Consider the following 18,412-nt stretch of genomic DNA (forward strand, 5'->3'; position numbering starts at 1 on the left):
AGTCTGTTTGAACTCCTTGAATGTTCCTCTTGACAAATGGCTATTTTCTGACTACACTGCTTACAATGTGACACCTCAGTTGGGAAAATACATAACATTAGGGAGGTTGGATAGAAGGACATGCAAGATCAAGAGATTGGATAGTTGGGAATTGGTGTGTACCGTTCATTTGAAAAATATTGGAGAGAAATTGGAAAAATCTGGTGGCGGTGTAAATTATATTTTGCCATATTCAATATCAGAGTGAACAGCTGATCACAGATGCAATTGTCGACGTTTTATCCCCTTACACATTCAATTTCGCCTCTACTGATCTGATAACATTCAGTGGTCATGCTGGAGTCTCAGAAAGATGATGTGCTGGAACTCGATAGCTGTGTAACGTCCTGATCTCAGTCATGGCAAAATGCAGAGTAAAAGAAAAATACTTTCTTAGGGACAGAAAAGGACATTGGTGAGGCCTCTTCTGGAATATTGTGTCCAGTTCTGGTCACCGAGTTATAGAAAGGATATTATTAAGCTGGAGAGACTTCAGAAGATAATTACCAGGATATTGTGGGTATGGAGGGTTTGGCTAATAAAGACAGGCTGAATGGGCTGGGACTTTTTTCACTGGAGCATAGGAGGTTCAGAGACGACCTGATATAATAGTATAAAATAATGTGTAGTATTGATATAGTTAATGGTAGTTGTCCTTTCCTGAGAATGGGGGATTACAAGACTAGGGGGCCACGGTTTTAAGTAAGAGGAGAAAGTTTTAACAAAAGACACAAGGGGCAACTTTTTTTTATACAGAGGTTGGTTTGTGTGTGGAATGAACTTCCAGAGAAAGTAGTGGATGTGGGTACAATTAGAATGTTTAAAAGACATTTGGATAAGTATATGAATGGGAAAGGTTTGGAGGGATATGGGCCAGGAGCAGGCAGATGGGGCTAGTTTAGTTTGGGATTATGTTCAGCACAGATTGGTCGGACTGAAGGGTCCGTTTCTGTGCTGCATGACTCCAAGTCAGGGCGAAAGCTATCCTTGGCAACTGTGTACTGTGTATTGAGTGATATATCAGGTAACAAGGTGTGGAGCCGGATGAACACAGCAGGCCAAGCAGCATCAGAGGAGCAGGAAGGCTGACGTTTCGGGCCTAGACCCTTCTTCAAAAAAAAAACAGGGACCTCTTTTGTTGGCAAGATTAATTTGAGGTCTGCTAGTTCCCATGGCATTCCACAGGACAGGGGGTTTTTAAATGGAGCCCTGGCCAACATTATTCTCTCAATCACTGGCAATGTGAAAACAGATTCTTTAGATATACACCTCGTAATGGGCCAGACCAGACCCCCTCAGATAATATTAAGAATGTAGCCTAGACACGAGCCATTTATTCTTTCAAAGGCAAATGCAAGGTGTTATATTCCACATGTAATTTGAGTGGTCAAACTACTCAACATTCAGCAAAACACAATTTATTCAAACACACTAGTTAAATGATAACACAAGAAACTACAGAGGGTTGCGTGCACAACCCTGACCATCACTGAAGTCAACCTTCCATCCATAGACTCCATTTACATTTCTCATTGCCACAGAAAATCTCCCAACATTGTCAACCCGGTAATGTTCTCCGACAACCTCTTCCATCAGGCAGAAGATAAAGAAGCCTGAACACACGCTCAAAAATAGCCTCTTCTCGGGCTTATCAGAGTGATGAACGGACTCTCCAACTTCGAACAATGTTGATCTTGCTTTGTGCATCTCCTGTGCAGTGTAACCTCGCTCTGTCTAAGCAACCTTCGATCTACCTGTCCTTACGTGGTACGATCTGCCTGTACAGCTTCACTGTATTTAGGTACACGTGACTAGGATAAATCAAATCAAAACAAATTAAAGAAAGAGGAACTTGGAATAACTTAACTCAACTAAAAAACTTAATAGAATAATAGATACAGTTACTATTACTGCAATTCTTTAAGTGAGCGATCCAATTTGTCACAATCCCTGATTCTTTCCTTATTTTTTCCCCAAATATTGATCCCCTTCCTTTTGCACAGTTATCATTGAGACTGCTTCCACCATCCTTTGCATTCCATATATAACATCTGAAAATAAAAATCCTCATTTCACCTCTGGCTCTTCGGACAGTCATCTTAAATCTATGTCATTTGTGTAACGGACCAGACCAGAGCCCAAAATATATTAAGGAGGTAGTCTAGATCCCATTTTTTTTCTTATTTTAAGGGTAAATGTCAAATGTTCTGTTCCAGATGCAATTTGATTGGTCAAACTCTCGATGTTAAGCAAAACACAATTTATTCAAACCTACAGTAAAAATACAACATAACAAAGAAGTTGGAAACCTTAACTCAATTGGAAAAAACTTAACAGAATAACAGATACAGTGACTATTTCACTGTTCCAATAGAGTAACATCCCATAAACACACCTCTTGGCAGAAAGGCAACTTCAGAAAACTGATTGTCTTACATGCAGTTCTCCAATCCAGGAGGAAAGAGCATCAAAAGACAATTCAGATGGAGAGTGTGGCAGTGGGAGAGATTCACTGCCTTCCAATCCTGCAACAGCGATTGAAAGAACACCACAAGTCCTGGATCTGAGAGAGCATAACCACACCACTCAGGCTGCTTCTATTGCTCTGACTTACTTAAAAAAAACACAATGCCTCACAAGTTGTTTATTTTCTCCTAGACTGCTCTTCACCACTACTGAATCTCTGTATAATCAAAACCAGGACAAAACACACCCCTTACAGCCACAACATCATCACAACTTCTTATTTGTGCATCTTTTAGTTGATCAATTTTACTGTTGTTTGCTCAAAGCTCAAGAATATTTCACTGACAGAGAAGGACATTGGCATGTCTTGCCAATAAGTGTTATGTAAGTACAAGTTCTTTTTTCTCAGGTTGGAAAATTAGTGGATAGTGAAAAAAATGAGTGAAGTCATTTAACTTTTTGTTAATGTTTAGGAAATTGATAGATTGAGTCATCTGATGGTTGAATGATAACACATTATACTCACTTGTACTTCCTGTCCCTTGAGATACATTTGGAGCCATGCTGGCAAGGATTGTGGCTTGGAACACAGTAGTTCACAACCTCTTCACACAGTTCACCTATAGAGAAGGAGCAGGTCACTTCGATGTTAAACCAGGAAATGCTGGGAAATATACAGCAAAGTTTAAGTATGTAAGCTATTATTAATATATACATTTCTGGTTACGGAGAGATATACCGTGAATTGGGGAAACACCAAAAATTTCTGAAAGATTTGCACCATTCTGCCGTTTTTTTGCATGCACGACTTTTCTTACAACTTTCAAGGAATTGATTTGGGTTGAGTTGAGGTAAATACTTCCTTGAAATTTGCATCACAGGTTTTTCAAGATGATTAAGAAGGCATTTAGCGCACCTGGCTTCAACTTGGCTTCATTGCTAAGGCCATTGAATATAGGCTTTGGGTCATTATGTTGTGGTTGTACAGGATAGTGGTGAGGCCACTTTTGGAGTACTGGGTACAGTTCTGGTTGTCTTGTTACAGGAAGGCTACGATTAAATTGGAAAATGTTCAGAAAAGATTTTCCAGGATGTTGTTGATCCTAGAGGGTTTCAGTTATAAGGATAGGACATAGAACATAGAACATTACAGCACAATACAGGCCCTTTGGCCCTTGATGTTGTGCCGACCTGTCATACCGATCTCAAGCCCATCTAACCTACACTATTCCATGTACGTCCATATGCTTATCCAATGATGACTTAAATGTACCTAAAGTTGACAAATCTACTACCGTTGCAGGCAAAGCATTCCATTCCCTTACTACTCTCTGAGTAAAGAAACTACCTCTGACATCTGTCTTATATCTTTCACCCCTCAATTTAAAGCTATGCCCCCTCGTGCTCGCCGTCACCATCCGAGGAAAAAGGCTCTCCCTATCCACCCTATCTAACCCTCTGATTATTTTATATGTTTCAATTAAGTCACCTCTCAACCTTCTTCTCTCTAATGAAAACAGCCTCAAGTCCCTCAGCCTTTCCTCGTAAGACCTTCCCTCCATACCAGGCAACATCCTAGTAAATCTCCTCTGCACCCTTTCCATAGCTTCCACATCCTTCTTATAATGCGGTGACCAGAACTGTACGCAATACTCCAAGTGCGGCCGCACCAGAGTTTTGTACAGCTGCAGCATAACCTCTTGGCTATGGAACTCGATCCCTCTATGAATAAAAACTAAAACACTGTATGCCTTCTTAACAGCCCTGTCAACCTGGGTGGGAACTTTCAAGGATCTGTGTACATGGACACCAAGATCTCTCTGCTCATCTACACTACTAAGAATCTTACCATTAGCCCAGTACTTTGCCTTCCGGTTACTCCTACCAAAGTACATCACCTCACACTTGTCTGCATTAAACTCCATTTGCTACCTCTCAGCCCAGCTCTGCAGCTTATCTATGTCTCTCTGCAACCTACAGCATCCTTCATCACTATCCACAACTCCACCAACCTTAGTGTCATCTGCAAAATTACTAACCCATCCTTCTGCGCCCTCATCCAGGTCATTCATAAAAATGACAAACAGCAGTGGACCCAACACCGACCCTTGCGGTACACCACTAGTAACTGGTCTCCAGGATGAACATTTCCTATCAACTACCACCCTCTGTCTTCTTTCAGCAAGCCAATTTCCGATCCAAACTGCTATATCTCCCACAATTCCATTCCTCCGCATTTTGTACAATAGCCTATTGTGGGGAACCTTATCGAACGCCTTGCTGAAATCCATATACACTGCATCAACTGGTTTACTCTCATCTACCTGTTTGGTCACCTTCTCAAAGAACTCAATAAGGTTTGTGAGGCACGACCTTCTCTTCACAAAACCGTGCTGATATCCCTAATCAATTTATTCTTTTCTAGATGCTTATAAATCCTATCCCTTATAACCTTTTCCAACACTTTACCAACAACTGGTCGATAATTATCAGGGTTATCTCTACTCCCCTTCTTGAACAGGGGAACCACATTTGCTATCCTCCAGTCATCTGGCACTATTCCTGTAGACAATGACGAGTTAAAGATCAATGCCAAAGGCTTGGCAATCTCCTCCCTGGCTTCCCAGATGATCCAAGGATGAATCCCATCCGGCCCAGGGGACTTATCTAAATTCACCTTCTGAAGGATTTCTAATACCTCTTCCTTGTGAACCTCAATCCCACCTTGTCTAGTAGCCTGTATCTCAGTATTCTCCTCGACAACATTGCCATTTTCTAGAGTCAATACTGTTGAAAAATATTCATTTCGCGCTTCCCCTATCTCATCTGACTCCACACACAACTTACCACTACTATCCTTGATTGGGCCTAATCTTACTTTCGTCATTCTTTTATTCCTTAAATACCTATAGAAAGCCTTAGGGTTTACCCTGATCCTATCCGCCAACAACTTCTCATGTCTCCTCCTGGCTCTTCTGAGCCCTCTCTTTAGGTCTTTCCTGGCTACCTCGTAGCCCTCAAGTGCCCTAACTGAGCCTTCACATCTCATCCTGACATAAGCCTTCTTCTTCCTCTTGACCAGAGATTCCACCTCCTTTGTAAACCATGGCTCCCGCACTCTACAGCCTCCTCCCTGCCTGACAGGTACATATTTATCTCGGACACACAGGAGCTTTTCCTTGAATAAGCTCCACATTTCTAATGTGCCCATCCACTGCAGTTTCCTTCCCCATCCTATGCTCCCTAAATCTTGCCGAATCTCATCGTAATTGCCTTTCCCCCAGCTATAACTCTTGCCCAGTGGTATACACCAATCCCTTTCCATCACTAAAGTAAACATAGCAGAGTTGTGATCGCTATCACCAAAGTGCTCACCTACTTCCAAATCTAACCCCTGGCCAGGCTCATTATGCAGTACCAAATCTAATGTGGCTTCGCCCCTTGTTGGCCTATCTACATACTGTGTCAGGAAGCCCTCCTGCACACTCTGGACAAAAACTGACCCATCTATAGTACTCCAACTATAGTGTTCCCAGTCAATATTTGGAAAGTTGAAGTCCCCCATGACAACTACCCTGTCTCTCTCACTCCTATCGAGAACCATCTTTGCTATCCTTTCCTCTACATCTCTGGAACTATTCGGAGGCCTACAGAAAACTCCCAACAGGGTGACCTCTCCTTTCCTGTTTCTAACCTCAGCCCATACTACCTCAGTTGACGAGTCCCCAAACATCCTTTCTGCAACTGTAATACTGTCCTTTACCAACAACGCCATACCTCCGCCCCTTTTACCATCTTCTCTGTTCTTACTGAAAGGCTGAAACATTTTCCACTGGAGCGTTGGAAGTTGAGGGGTGATCCTATAGAAGTTTGCAAAATCATGAGGGGCATAGATAAGATGAAAAGGTCTTTTCCCTAGACGGCATATTTTTAAGGTGAGTGGAGAAAGATTTAAAAGCAAGCCGACAGACAACCATTTCACACAGAGGGTATTTATATGTAGAATGAACTGCCAGGAGAAGTGGTGAATGCATTTGAAAGACACTGGACCAATGCATGAATAGGAAAGGTTTAGAGGGACATGGGCTAAAAGCAGGCAAGTGGGTCTAGTTTAGTTTGGGAAACTTGGTCAGCACAGGCAAGTTTGACCGAAGGGTCTGTTTCTGTGCTGTAGGACTCTATTCTATTTGATTCTATTTGATTGTGGTTTCAAAATCATGAGCGGGCTGGGCAGAGTAGAATGGGGGATGCTGTTCCTGCTCGCTAAAGGAACAAGAACGCGAGGGTGTAATGTAATTAAAGTAACATACAAAAGAAGCAAGGGTGATGTGAGAACAAATGTGAGTAGGTCAGGGATGGAATGCATTGCCTGGAGATGTGAAGGAGGGAGGTTCTGTTGAGGCATTCAAGAGGGCATCGGCTAATTCTTTGGATAGAAATAGAGTTGATGGGTATGGGGAAATTGTAAGAGCTCAGTACCGGATGAAACTTGTTTGAGCAGTTGGTGCAGACATGATGGGCCAAATGGCCTCCACCCTTATTGCAATAATCTTGTGATTAATATTTTAGAAACTGCCAGAGAAGCTTTGAAAAAAAAACTTGATTGCCTGACAGAAAACAACAGAGACACTGGTCACTCATCCCTTGCAAATCAACTTGATCTTCTCACTCACCCCCTACCTCTAAGTGCATTCTGGAGAGCATCGCTTCATGGTTTGCGACAATAGAGATGCAAATCATTCACGGAATGGAAAGACATCTCAGGCAGCTCCATTAGGGGTGAGCTTCGATCAGTAGGGCTGCACTCTTAGCTAGACCCACTGAGGCTTCAAATACCAATCCAGGACTTGAACCTGTTTTCCACCCTGACACTCCAGTGGTCAACTTGGGGAGGGCTGCACTGTCTGAGCCCCAGAACCAATACCCCTCCAAGCCTTCACACAAAAATAGGTGGTACCTCATCAACCACCCATTAAATGCCCACTCGACATCCAGTTTAGTTGACTTCCAATATTGAGGTGTAGCACATAATCTTTGCATCTGTCCAAGCCAAATTTCTACTTGGCTGTTGAACAGGTGAGATGTTAATCCAAGGCTCCATCTGCACATTAAGGCGATTGCAAATTATTTGATGACTTTATTTGAAGAAGAATGGCTTTCCTCCCACAATCAACACTTCCTAAAAACTAATTAACTGTTCCTTTATCTCATTTTTTGCATGAGACACTTCCCAATGAGCTCATCAACTGCTGCTTGCCTGCATGATAACAGTGCTTGCACTTCAAGAAATAATTCATGCATGTAAAGCGATTTGAGAAGCCCCAACAGATATAAAGTTAAAGCAGTGCATATACGGGATCTTAATGTTCTCAGTCTACATCAGAAATGGCAAGGGTTACAGCAAATGCACATTATAGAATCCAGTGCTCAACTTCAGGTGGTCTGCCTAAAAGATTTGCTCTTTGTACATTGTTGCAGGCTTTACCATAGTATACTTCCATCTTCAGTTATAGCTGGGAGCTTCCGATTTTCAATTCAACCAGCAATTCAACTGAGAAACAGTGCATAAGCTAGTTTCCTGAAAACACAGTGTGGAGCTGGAGGAACACAGCAGGCCAGGCAGCATCAGAGGAGCAGGAAACTTGACATTTCGGGTCAGGACCCTTCTTCAGAAATGGGGAGGGGGAAGGGAGCTGGGAAATAAATAGAGACAGAAGGGTGGGGCTGGGGAAGGTAGGTGGGATGGTGATAGGTATGTGCAAGTAGGGAATGGTGGAGATTGGTCAGTGAGGTGGGAGGAGGGGATTGGTGGGAGAGAAGATGGACAGGTTGTGTCAAGTCAAGGAGGCAGGGATGAGAGGGAGGGCTGGACTTGGGATGAGGCCAGGGGTGGGGAGATTTTGAAACAGGTAAAGTTCACATTGAGACCATTGGACTGTAGGGTCCCAAGGCGGAATATGAGATGTTGCTCCTCTAATTTCCGAGTGGCGTCATTGTGACACTGCAGGAGGCCCAGGACGGACATGTTGTCCAGGGAGTGGGAGGGGGTGTTGAAATGGTTGGCAACTGGAAGCTGTCGATGTTTGTTGCAAACAGAACACAGGTGCTCTATAAAGCGGTCTTCAAGCCACCGCTTGGTCTCACTGATGTAGAGGTGGGCACTTCGGAACAGCGGATACAATGGACCACATTGGCGGATGTGCAGGTGAACCTGCTAGTTTCCTGTTGCCTTCATCTTGTGTGTTCTTCTTCAGGGATCCTTCACTTGCAAGAGGCCATTGCCCATTACTGTTCCAGCTCTTCTACCACCATCAACAACGTTTCCACTGACACTCATGGCTCATAACCCTAAGTATGACACCCCTCCACTTAGCTGTGGGATGCCTCAAAAAGGGGCAAGCCTGAGCACTTGTTGAGATCCCAAATCACCCTGCTCCACCAACTCCCAGCATCCCATTTGAAGTTTACATTATTTACATTGAGATAGGTGCATACATGGAGCACAGTAGTGTGAATCAGGGGCAATATTCAGTCCGAACAACTAATAGCAGTATGGCTTTCCAGCGAGAACAGCAAAGCATTGGGGGAACTGAAGGCATCTCTGGAAGACCATGGCGAGGTTACACAGACAGGATTGCAAAGTAATTAGTTTAATATCCATTTCACCAAGGAAAGAGGTAATATTTGAAGGTTTCGGGCTGTTTATCATGGAGTCTATGTCAGCTTACCGGGAAGGGCTCTTGTGTGTGTTCTTCAGCTGAAGTGAGAGGATTGTTCACGGAGTTGGGTTGCCTCAGATCTGGTTAGAATTAGGAAAATCCTCATTATTTGACCTCTGTTTTTAATCCTCTTTATAGACTCCATCCTTTGTGTTTTAGATGGGAGTTAATCCTTGCCTGGGAACTACACGCCATCTCTCAAGGATGAAAAGCATATGCACATGTGGGACACATTGTGAAAGCTTAGAAATCGCAGAACGCTCTGGAGAGAATTTTTTAATGAGCCACATAGAAACGCCCTGTGTTTTCTTTGAATGTGCATTTTATTACAGATTCTTCTCAATTTTCTCAAAGATTTTTCTCTACAAAGGTCGCGGGATTAATTTCGGGGTGTATTAGAAAGTTTGATTGATTGGCAGCTCTCGAGGGAGGGATTTTTCCCATCCTGGGGACTTAATCAACTGTGTGTACTGATGCCGTCCACAGAAGTGCCTGAGTGGATTGTAATAGTATTGGAGTCTCCCAGAGAAAAGTGATGCTGGGATCCCACTGTAGTTTGTCAAGCAGTGGGCAAGACATCCGCTGTCCACATGAACACCTGTCTCCAGAACCTGTTAGGCTGATGGTCCAGGATGCCATGCCTACTCTAGAACCTTTCCTAAATGGTTGCTTCCCAATGTAAGGTCATGTTCTGGGCTTATTTAAGGAGATTAAAATGGAGACTGTTCAAACTTGGTGGCCACACATGTGCACTTTTTTCATGGTGCTGTTTTAAGCTCGCATCCATGAATTTGGGTTCAAGATGAACTGATTGAGGAGAAGGCAAAGTCAAGAACTTTGTGCAGGCTTGGTCTTCCCTATAACACTGTTTATTGTATTATTAAGGTGAAATCTTTATTCAGAGACCTCGTCTCTCCAGGTTCTAATCATAGAGCATTGCAAAACTATTCCACAAACTGAACCACCCCATGCTGATCAATCTACTCCACAGCCTACTTTGCAAAAGTTTCTAACATTCCCAAGATTCGGCTTTTCCAAGCTCTGTCTAATTCTCTGTGTTGTTCCCCTTCTCTATCTTCTGAGCTTTGCACACACTCTGCTGTTTGTGCCCAGTGAGGGGCAACTCTGTGACCTCTTTGCAAGGCTGCTCCAGGGTCCTAAGCCTTGACACACACTTTCAAACAGGACATTTGATTGGAACACAGAACTCGCAATATGACTCCTACTCCCCTTCCTAAACTCAGGATTGCTGAGGTTAGCCTACATGAATAGTTTCTGTTTTGTGTGGCTTTGCACTGCTGGCTGAGCCCTGAAAGAGAAGTGACTTTAAATGTTTTTAAACAGGTAGTAATTCCATGGCTGGAAATCCTGTTCCTGAGATGCTACACCATCCATACCTGTGTAATTGGGTGGGCAAAGACAGGCGTAGTTATTGATTCCATCTACACACGTAGAATTATTTTCACAGTCATTATCCTCGCAGTCATCAGGATTTATTTCGCACAACTGCCCTTCAAAACCTGCGGGACAAAGGCATCTGGAACAAAATGAGTGAAAGGAACTTAAAAACACACTGGAAATTACTGAATAAGTGCTGAATAGCAATGAGAAATGGGTTGATGAACATAGGACAGGAGTAAGCCATTCAGTTTCCTAAGTCAGCCTTGCCATTCTAGATCAGGGCGCATTGATTATCTCAATGCTATTTCCTTTCCTTTCCCCATACCCCTTCAGTCTATAAGACCAGAAGACATAAGAGCAGAAATTAGGCCATTCAGCCCATTGAATCCCTTCTGCCATTCAATCATGGCTGACAGGTTTCTCAACCCCATTCTCCCGCTTTCTCCCCGTAAGCCTCGATCCCCTTGACAATCAAAAACCTATCTGTCTCCGTCTTAAATATACGCAATGACCTGGCCGCCACAGCCTTCTGTGGCACTGAATTCCATAGATTCACCACTCTCTGGCTGAAAAAGTTTCTCCTTATCTCCAATCTAAAAGGGCTTCCCTCTACTCTAAGGCTGTGCCCTCAGGTCCTAGTCTCTCCCACCAAAGGAAACATCTTCGCAACATCCACTCTGTCCAGGCCATTCAGTATTCTCTAAGTTTCAATTTCAAGTCAGAGAGTCATTGAGTCGTACAGCTCAGAAACAGATCCTTTGATGAGAACATAATCTCAAACTAAACTCGTTTTGGGCTCTTCTTGAATTTAGTTAATGAGTGAGCTTCCACAGCCCAATGGGAGAAAAAATTCAAAAGTTTCACCATTCTCAGTCCAAAAGGGGCTTTCTTTTATTCTGAAACTCTGACCCTTGGCTCTAGAACTGAGAGTAGGGGGAAACATTCCTTTTTGTATCTTCAACATCTATCCCATTAAGAATTTTGTAACTTTCCAAGAGGCCACTTTTCATTCCTTGAGGTTAGAAATGCTGTGATGAGTAACTCATCTCCTGACCACCCCGTCCCCCCAAAAAAAGCTTGTCCAAGACACAAGCCAGGAGTCTGATGGGATACTTCCCACCTGCCTGGATGCGAGTACAACCCCAACAACATTCAAGAAGCTGGACACCGTCCAGGACGAAGCAGCCCGTTTGATTGGCACCACATCCTCAAGCATCCACCCCCTCCATCACCGACGCTCAGTAGCCGCAGTGTGTACTATCTACAAGATGCACCACAGAAATTCACCAAAGATCCGCAGACAGCACCTTCTAAACCCACAACCACTTTCATCTAGAAGAACAAGGGCAGCAGACATATGGGAACACCACCACCTCCAATCTCTCCTCCAAGCCACTCAACATCCTGACCTACAAATATATCTCTGTTCTCTCTCTGTCTCTGGATCAAAATTCTCGAACTCTCTCACCAATGGCACTGTAGGTCAACGCAAGTGTTTTAAGAAGGCTGCTCACCACTACCTTCTCCAGGGCAACTAGCGATGGCAAATAAATGCTGGCCCAGTCAGCAATGCCCACTTTCCACAAATGAGTTAAAAAAAAATTCTTAGGAGCAGTCTGGTCAACTTCTGTTCAATTTCACCTACCTCAAGCATGTCCCTTTACTCACAAGGAAACCCCCCACCGCGTTCTATACAACTGACTCCAGGTTTCATTTCTTCTGTACTCAGTTCCTCTTGCGATAAAGATAATTATACCATCTGCTTTCCAAATTGTTTGCTGCACCTGCAGGGGAGCTTCCAATGGAATCCGAACAAGGACTCTAGGTCCCTTTGGAAACTTTCCAATCTGTCACCATTTGAGGAATGTGGGGATCTGATTACAAATAATTTCCCCTTCGTCTCAGTTTACAAACAGCACATTCCTTCTTTGCCTCAGCCCCATCGGCCAAATGAACTAAATCCTGTTGCCAGATCAAATAATTGTCAGAGTTATTCTCTTCATAAATTTGGATTCGAGTTACTAAACTAGACTACTAAGAGACGGAAGAACAAAAAACTCCCTCCTGAAGATTTCAGGACTAGTCTATGCAGATATTTCAGATACTGCCTCATTGGTGAAGCAACATCAAGATGTCTGTTGCTCAGGGTTGAATCATGACATCAGGCTTTTAATAATTGAACTTCCTCATATTATGAGGTGGTTGACTATAAACCCAGAAGGCCAGCTCTCTCTTCTGAAGATACTCTGCCTCCAAGAACTTGACTGTCCCTCTCAATAGATCTACCTAAATAACCCAGAAACTGTGTCATCCTGCTTCTTGCTGGGTAAGAAGCTGAGGACTTCTCAACCTGCCACTCTCTTTGATCTGTGGAGACATCTCGACCACCCGACTCCTCAGTGTAAGTAGGGTCAGCCCAACTCACTGAGAATGGTTTGACCAAGCTTTCATTCTCTCCATTCTGACATAATGACTGCAATCTTTAAGCAGTGATCTGAACGGCAAAGAAAAATCTCTTCTAACAATCATTTCTCAGCTCCCACGAAATGAAAATTAACTTCAGAGATACACAGAGCAGGATTTTCCTTTTAAAAGAATGTAGGCAGTATCTGAATGTGGGTACTTCTGGCAGATCTCACTTTCTCACATCATCAATCTCCCACTGCATCTGAATTCTGGATCTGTTTCTCCAAATGGTGGGCCTGACTCCATTTTGTACCTACCCAGATAGCTTTGTGGCGCGATCTGAGGTGGTTGGAAAATTGTTCTGTCTTGAGCTACCTGCTTCAGTAATGACAATCCAATAACAACAGTCCAAAGCTACATTTTATGCAAATACTCTTGAGAATTGACTGTAAAATTCTGTACTAATGTCACGAAGACACATCTCAATGCACACAATGCTGCACCTGATACTTCTACAATGAATATTCAAGAACTAAAGTCATGAATTTTTATTGACTTTGACCAAGATAATGGCGATGTCGGCAAATTGTGACTTCATTCCCCACACACTTTTAATTTCAACTTTCGAACTACACCAGAGATTTGTGGGAAGAAAGGCTAAACTAATGCAGACTCACAAAGGTCAAAAATGTGAATTTTATTGGGCATTTACAGATTATATTTATTCCTGCACTCGATTATTGGACCCTATCCAGAGTAAACAAAGCTGTCTTGGGCTTTGGTTATTGATGCAGTAGGCCAGACAAGAGCATGACATTATTATTTCTGAGCCTAGTATACGAGACTGCAGAAAGTTCATGGGAGCTTAGTCATAGTCTCTGCCCAGAAATAACACTTCAAAAGACACAATCATTCAACCATCAACCCCCAATAAAATCAAATTAATTTCCTGGGAGATTTTCAGATACTATCATCTTTCAGAGCATGAGAGTTTCATTTTCCGCTCCAGGCAATGAAGAAAGCATTTTTAAAAGATAATGGATCCGTAAAATCTAACGCGGCAGCCAAAGACATGAATCTGCCACCATCTCTCTGATGAAGGCTCCACACTGGGGTATTTTTGAAGTTGAAATTCTGAGCACTGCGTAACCTTTTTTAGGTTAACACAATACAATTTTAACATCCTCCTAATGAATTATTATGAGTGATCACAAAGGCTTCACTTTGTCATTATATTAGAGCTGACAACCAATTGTTTGGTTTGCAAATAAAAACTCTCCCATTTGCTGAACGTTCCTTTCTGTGAAACAAGAAGGGCAATTTTCAATTTACATTTTCCTTCACACAAAAAATATCGTGGGCTCTCAATCATTCTATAATTCTTGATAGAAATGCAAAACAGGACTGACTGATCAATCAGTGAATTCTCGTGCCATGGACCAGTTGCATTATAAAACCCAGGAAGCTTCCAGGCAGTTTGTGGTCACTTTCTCTAGCAAATACCTCACCACGGAACATAGAACATAGAACATTACAGCACAGTTCAGGCCCTTCGGCCTTCGATGTTGCACCGACCGGTGAAACCAATCTGAAGCCCATCTAACCTACACTATTCCATTATCATCCATACGTTTATCCAATGACCACTTAAATGCCCTTAAAGTCGATGAGTCTACTACTGTTGCAGGCAGGGCACTCCATGCCCTTATTACTCTCTGGGTAAAGAACCTACCTCTGACATCTGTCCTATATCTATCACCCCTCAATTTAAAGCTATGTCCCCTTGTGCTAGCCATCACCATCCAAGGAAAAAGGATCTCACTGTCCACCCTATCTAATCCTCTGATCATCTTATTATGTCTCTATTAAGTCGCTTCTTAACCTCTTCTCTCTAATGAAAACAGCCTCAAGTCCCTCAGCCTTTCCTCATAAGACCTTCCCTCCATTCCAGGCAACATCCTGATAAATCTCCTCTGCACCCTTACCAATGTTTCCACATCCGTCCTTGTACTCCAAGTGTGATGCGGGCGTGCCGGAGTTGAACTGGATGGACAAAGGCAGAAGTCATACAACACTGGGTTATAGTCCGACAGGTTTATTTGAAATCACAAGCTTTTGGAACGCTGCTCTTGCATCAGGTGAAGTCACGAATCCTGACAATGGGGCAGGGCTCCCAAAGCTTGTGATTTCAAATAATCTGTCAGACAAATATCTCACTAGTTACCTCTTGAATGTGCCAACATGTTTACTGCCTAGCTTAGTATCTGGTTCAATAAATCCCACCCCTCTCAAAGTAAATTGAAACATTTCACCTTTGCACTCAAAATGAGTTCAATCATGGTGGAGTTTGTCTTTACCTCAAAGGTATCATTAGAGGTCAAAGTAATCTTGAAAACTTCAACGAGAACCAGTTCAGATTCTTCTCTGTTCTGAGGAAGGGTCACCGGACCCGAAATGTTAACTCTGTTTTCTCCTCCACAGATGCTGCCAGACCTGCTGAGCTTATCCAGCAACATTGTTTTTGTTCCAGATTCTTCTCTTCCCTACTGTACCAGTACTCTCAAATTCTACATCAACACCCAGACCAAACTCAAATAGCTAATGTGCCTTTAAGTTAATCAAGTTAATATTGCACCCTCTGTCCACACTGTATTCACTGTACCATGTCCCCTGGTAACTTCTTCAACACTTTAATCCTTCAGATCCGGACTTGCCCAGCAAATCTGCAATAAGGTACCCAAGCAAATCCCATCACTGGAAGTCATGAACGGAATTATACAGGGTGCCATGCTCTCCATCTCCTTGAGTAAACTTTCAAGGGAGCCAACCCCCTACTTCCACCTCCCCCAACAGCAGGGGATAAAATGGCTGCCCGGCAAGAATGCAATGGCCATTTGCCTGTTCACTGACAGTGTGGAAGTAGGCCACTCAGCCCATCGAGTCCACACCAACTCTCCAAAGAGCATCCCACTCAGACCCACAGATTAACCCGCCTAACCTACTCATCCCTGGACAGTACGGGGAAATTTACCATGGTCTAATCCACCCAAACCTGCACCTGTACTGTGGAAGGAAACCGGAGCACCCATAGGGAACCCATGCAGACACAGAGAGAATGTGCAAACTCCAGACTGACAGTCGTCCGAGGGTGGAATTGAACCCGGGTCCCTGGCGCTGTGAGGCTGCAGTGCTAACCACTGAGCCACCGTGCCACCTGCATGGTGGCTCAATGGTTGGTGTTGATGGGCTGGATATTGGATGCCCAGGGACTGGAAGTCCCACTTCCTCTTGGAGAGTTTCTGCTCTTCATAGGCTGCGAGTATTTGATGTATCAATAACACCAGCAGGGCTCTGGGTACTGGATGTGTCTGCTGGGAATCACAATGGGGTCATGAACTTGTCTTTGCAAGTGAACGGGAAACTAGGTTATCCTTTAAATTCCAAGCTACAAAGCACGACTTGACGGTCAGTAGGCCTAAAATCTGTCTTTGTCATTCGATTATTTAAATGTGCACCTGAATCCACGCTTCTCTCCCTCACTGAGGCGACAGGTCCCTCGGTTTTGGCATGGGCTGTTGATGCAGGCGTTGATGGGAACATTACAATCCTGGCCCTGTGAGAACAGAAGGATCAAGGAAATTACTGTCGTCCCCTGAAAAGGAGCATAATTCCCCAGCCGGCAGATTAATGTATGTGCAGCCTTCCAGAGCTGCACAGTGCCGCACAACCTCTCCAATTTCTTCCAATCCCATGGTGAACGTGGTGATATACATAGGATTTGGTCCGATAAGTAGCTACAAGACTTCGGTACAAAAGCCAAGTGCTCTGTTTCCAGTTCTGAGTGTGGACAGAATTGGTAAGCGACCCAGGTGCACTGGCCATCAAACATAAGTTTAATTTGCATTTACAACAAGGGGTTTGCTAAAAGCAATGTTAAACGGGACACACACACACACACACACACACACACACACACACACACACAGCCACACACACACACACACACACACACAGAGCAGATGGGAGCGAACTGCTTTCTTAGAGTCAACCAGAGTCAGGAGGTTACGCTGCCACAAGGAACTCCAATCATATTCTCAACCAAAGTGCATGTGTATGCGATTTTTTAATATCCTTGCAAATGCAGCACAGCAGTCAGGGCCAACTGGAAAATCAGCAGAGAACATATGGCTGAAGTTTCACATCCACTTCCCTGCAGAGTTCACAGAATCCCTACAATGTAGACAGAGGACATTCAGCCCATAAGTACCACTAACCATCCAAAGAGCATCACGCCCAGACACATGCCCCTATCCTGCATTTTTCATGGCCAATCCACTTAGCCTGGACACTACAGGACAATTTGACACGGCCAATCCACCTAGCCAGCACATCTTTGTGATGTGAGAGGAAACTGAAGCTCCCGAGGGAACCTATGCAGACACAGGGAGAATGAGCGAACCCCACACAGACGGTCACTTGAGGGTGGAATCGAACCCAGGTCCTGAGCGCTGTGAGGCAGCAATGCTAACCACTGTGCCACTGTGCCGCCCTAGTCTGATATCCTACCGAAACTACTGAAGCTCATACAAAAAGGACACTCTCTGGTTGAAATGGCTAGGCCTAGGGACTGAAGTATACCCAGCATGAGCCAACATCTTCTGCAGAGGAAGGACACCTTTAGAAGAACAAAAGGTCTTACTATCACCATTCAGCACCATGTGCTAGCAGAGAAAGCCAATGGAACACAGATCAAAGAGTGGTGGAGAAAGATGTACCATCTCCTCAGAAGGGAAATCCACCTGATAAAGGACAGAGATCTTCTCTCTCAGATGGCCCTTCAGGATTCTGTTAGCTGGGATTAGAATCACCCCCCAGCCCAGTTCCCAGCAGATGGGAAATTGATAATTCAGTTCAAACAATGAGCTGCAGATGCTGAAGATCTGAATCCAAAATAGAAATTGCTCCAGGAACTCAGCAAGTCTGAGTGACCTTGAAGTTCTGAAGAAGGGTCACTGGACTTGAAAAGACCAAGTCTCCTTTCTCTCCACAGATGCTGCCAGCCTTGCTGAATTTCTGCATGACTTTATCAGAGCTCATTTAGACTCGAAACATGAGCTTGCTCTCTCTCCACGGGTGCAGCTGGACCCACTGTGATCTCCAGCAATTTTTTGTTTTCAATAAAGAATCCAGCACCTGCAGTAATTTGCTCCTACAGGAACATTTCAAAATTGGATACAAACTTTAACTGGGAGTGCAGGTAGTATAAATGAACAGGTGTTGGTGCGCCAAGAGCAGAAGAGTTTGGAATGACCTCGGATTTAGAGAGGGCATAAAGCTAAATGCAGGCTCACAGTGAACTGGGATAGTTTAATCTAGAGGTA

At 43.7% G+C, this 18,412-nt stretch overlaps 1 protein-coding gene across 1 annotated transcript in view; it reads right to left on the reverse strand.

Moving 5' to 3' along the window:
- LOC125458334 (slit homolog 3 protein-like) overlaps window positions 1-18,412 on the reverse strand; it is a 623,269-nt gene that overhangs the window by 42,271 nt on the left and 562,586 nt on the right. Inside the window, exons 27-29 of the mRNA XM_048543536.2 lie at window positions 16,547-16,644; window positions 10,622-10,761; window positions 3,032-3,125 (exon numbers count right to left, since the gene is read on the reverse strand). Coding sequence (XP_048399493.1) covers window positions 3,032-3,125; window positions 10,622-10,761; window positions 16,547-16,644 — 332 coding nt within the window. The remainder of the gene's footprint in view (window positions 1-3,031; window positions 3,126-10,621; window positions 10,762-16,546; window positions 16,645-18,412) is intronic.

Source organism: Stegostoma tigrinum, chromosome 13 (genome assembly GCF_030684315.1).
Source record: "Stegostoma tigrinum isolate sSteTig4 chromosome 13, sSteTig4.hap1, whole genome shotgun sequence".
NCBI classification, from domain to species: domain Eukaryota; kingdom Metazoa; phylum Chordata; class Chondrichthyes; order Orectolobiformes; family Stegostomatidae; genus Stegostoma; species Stegostoma tigrinum.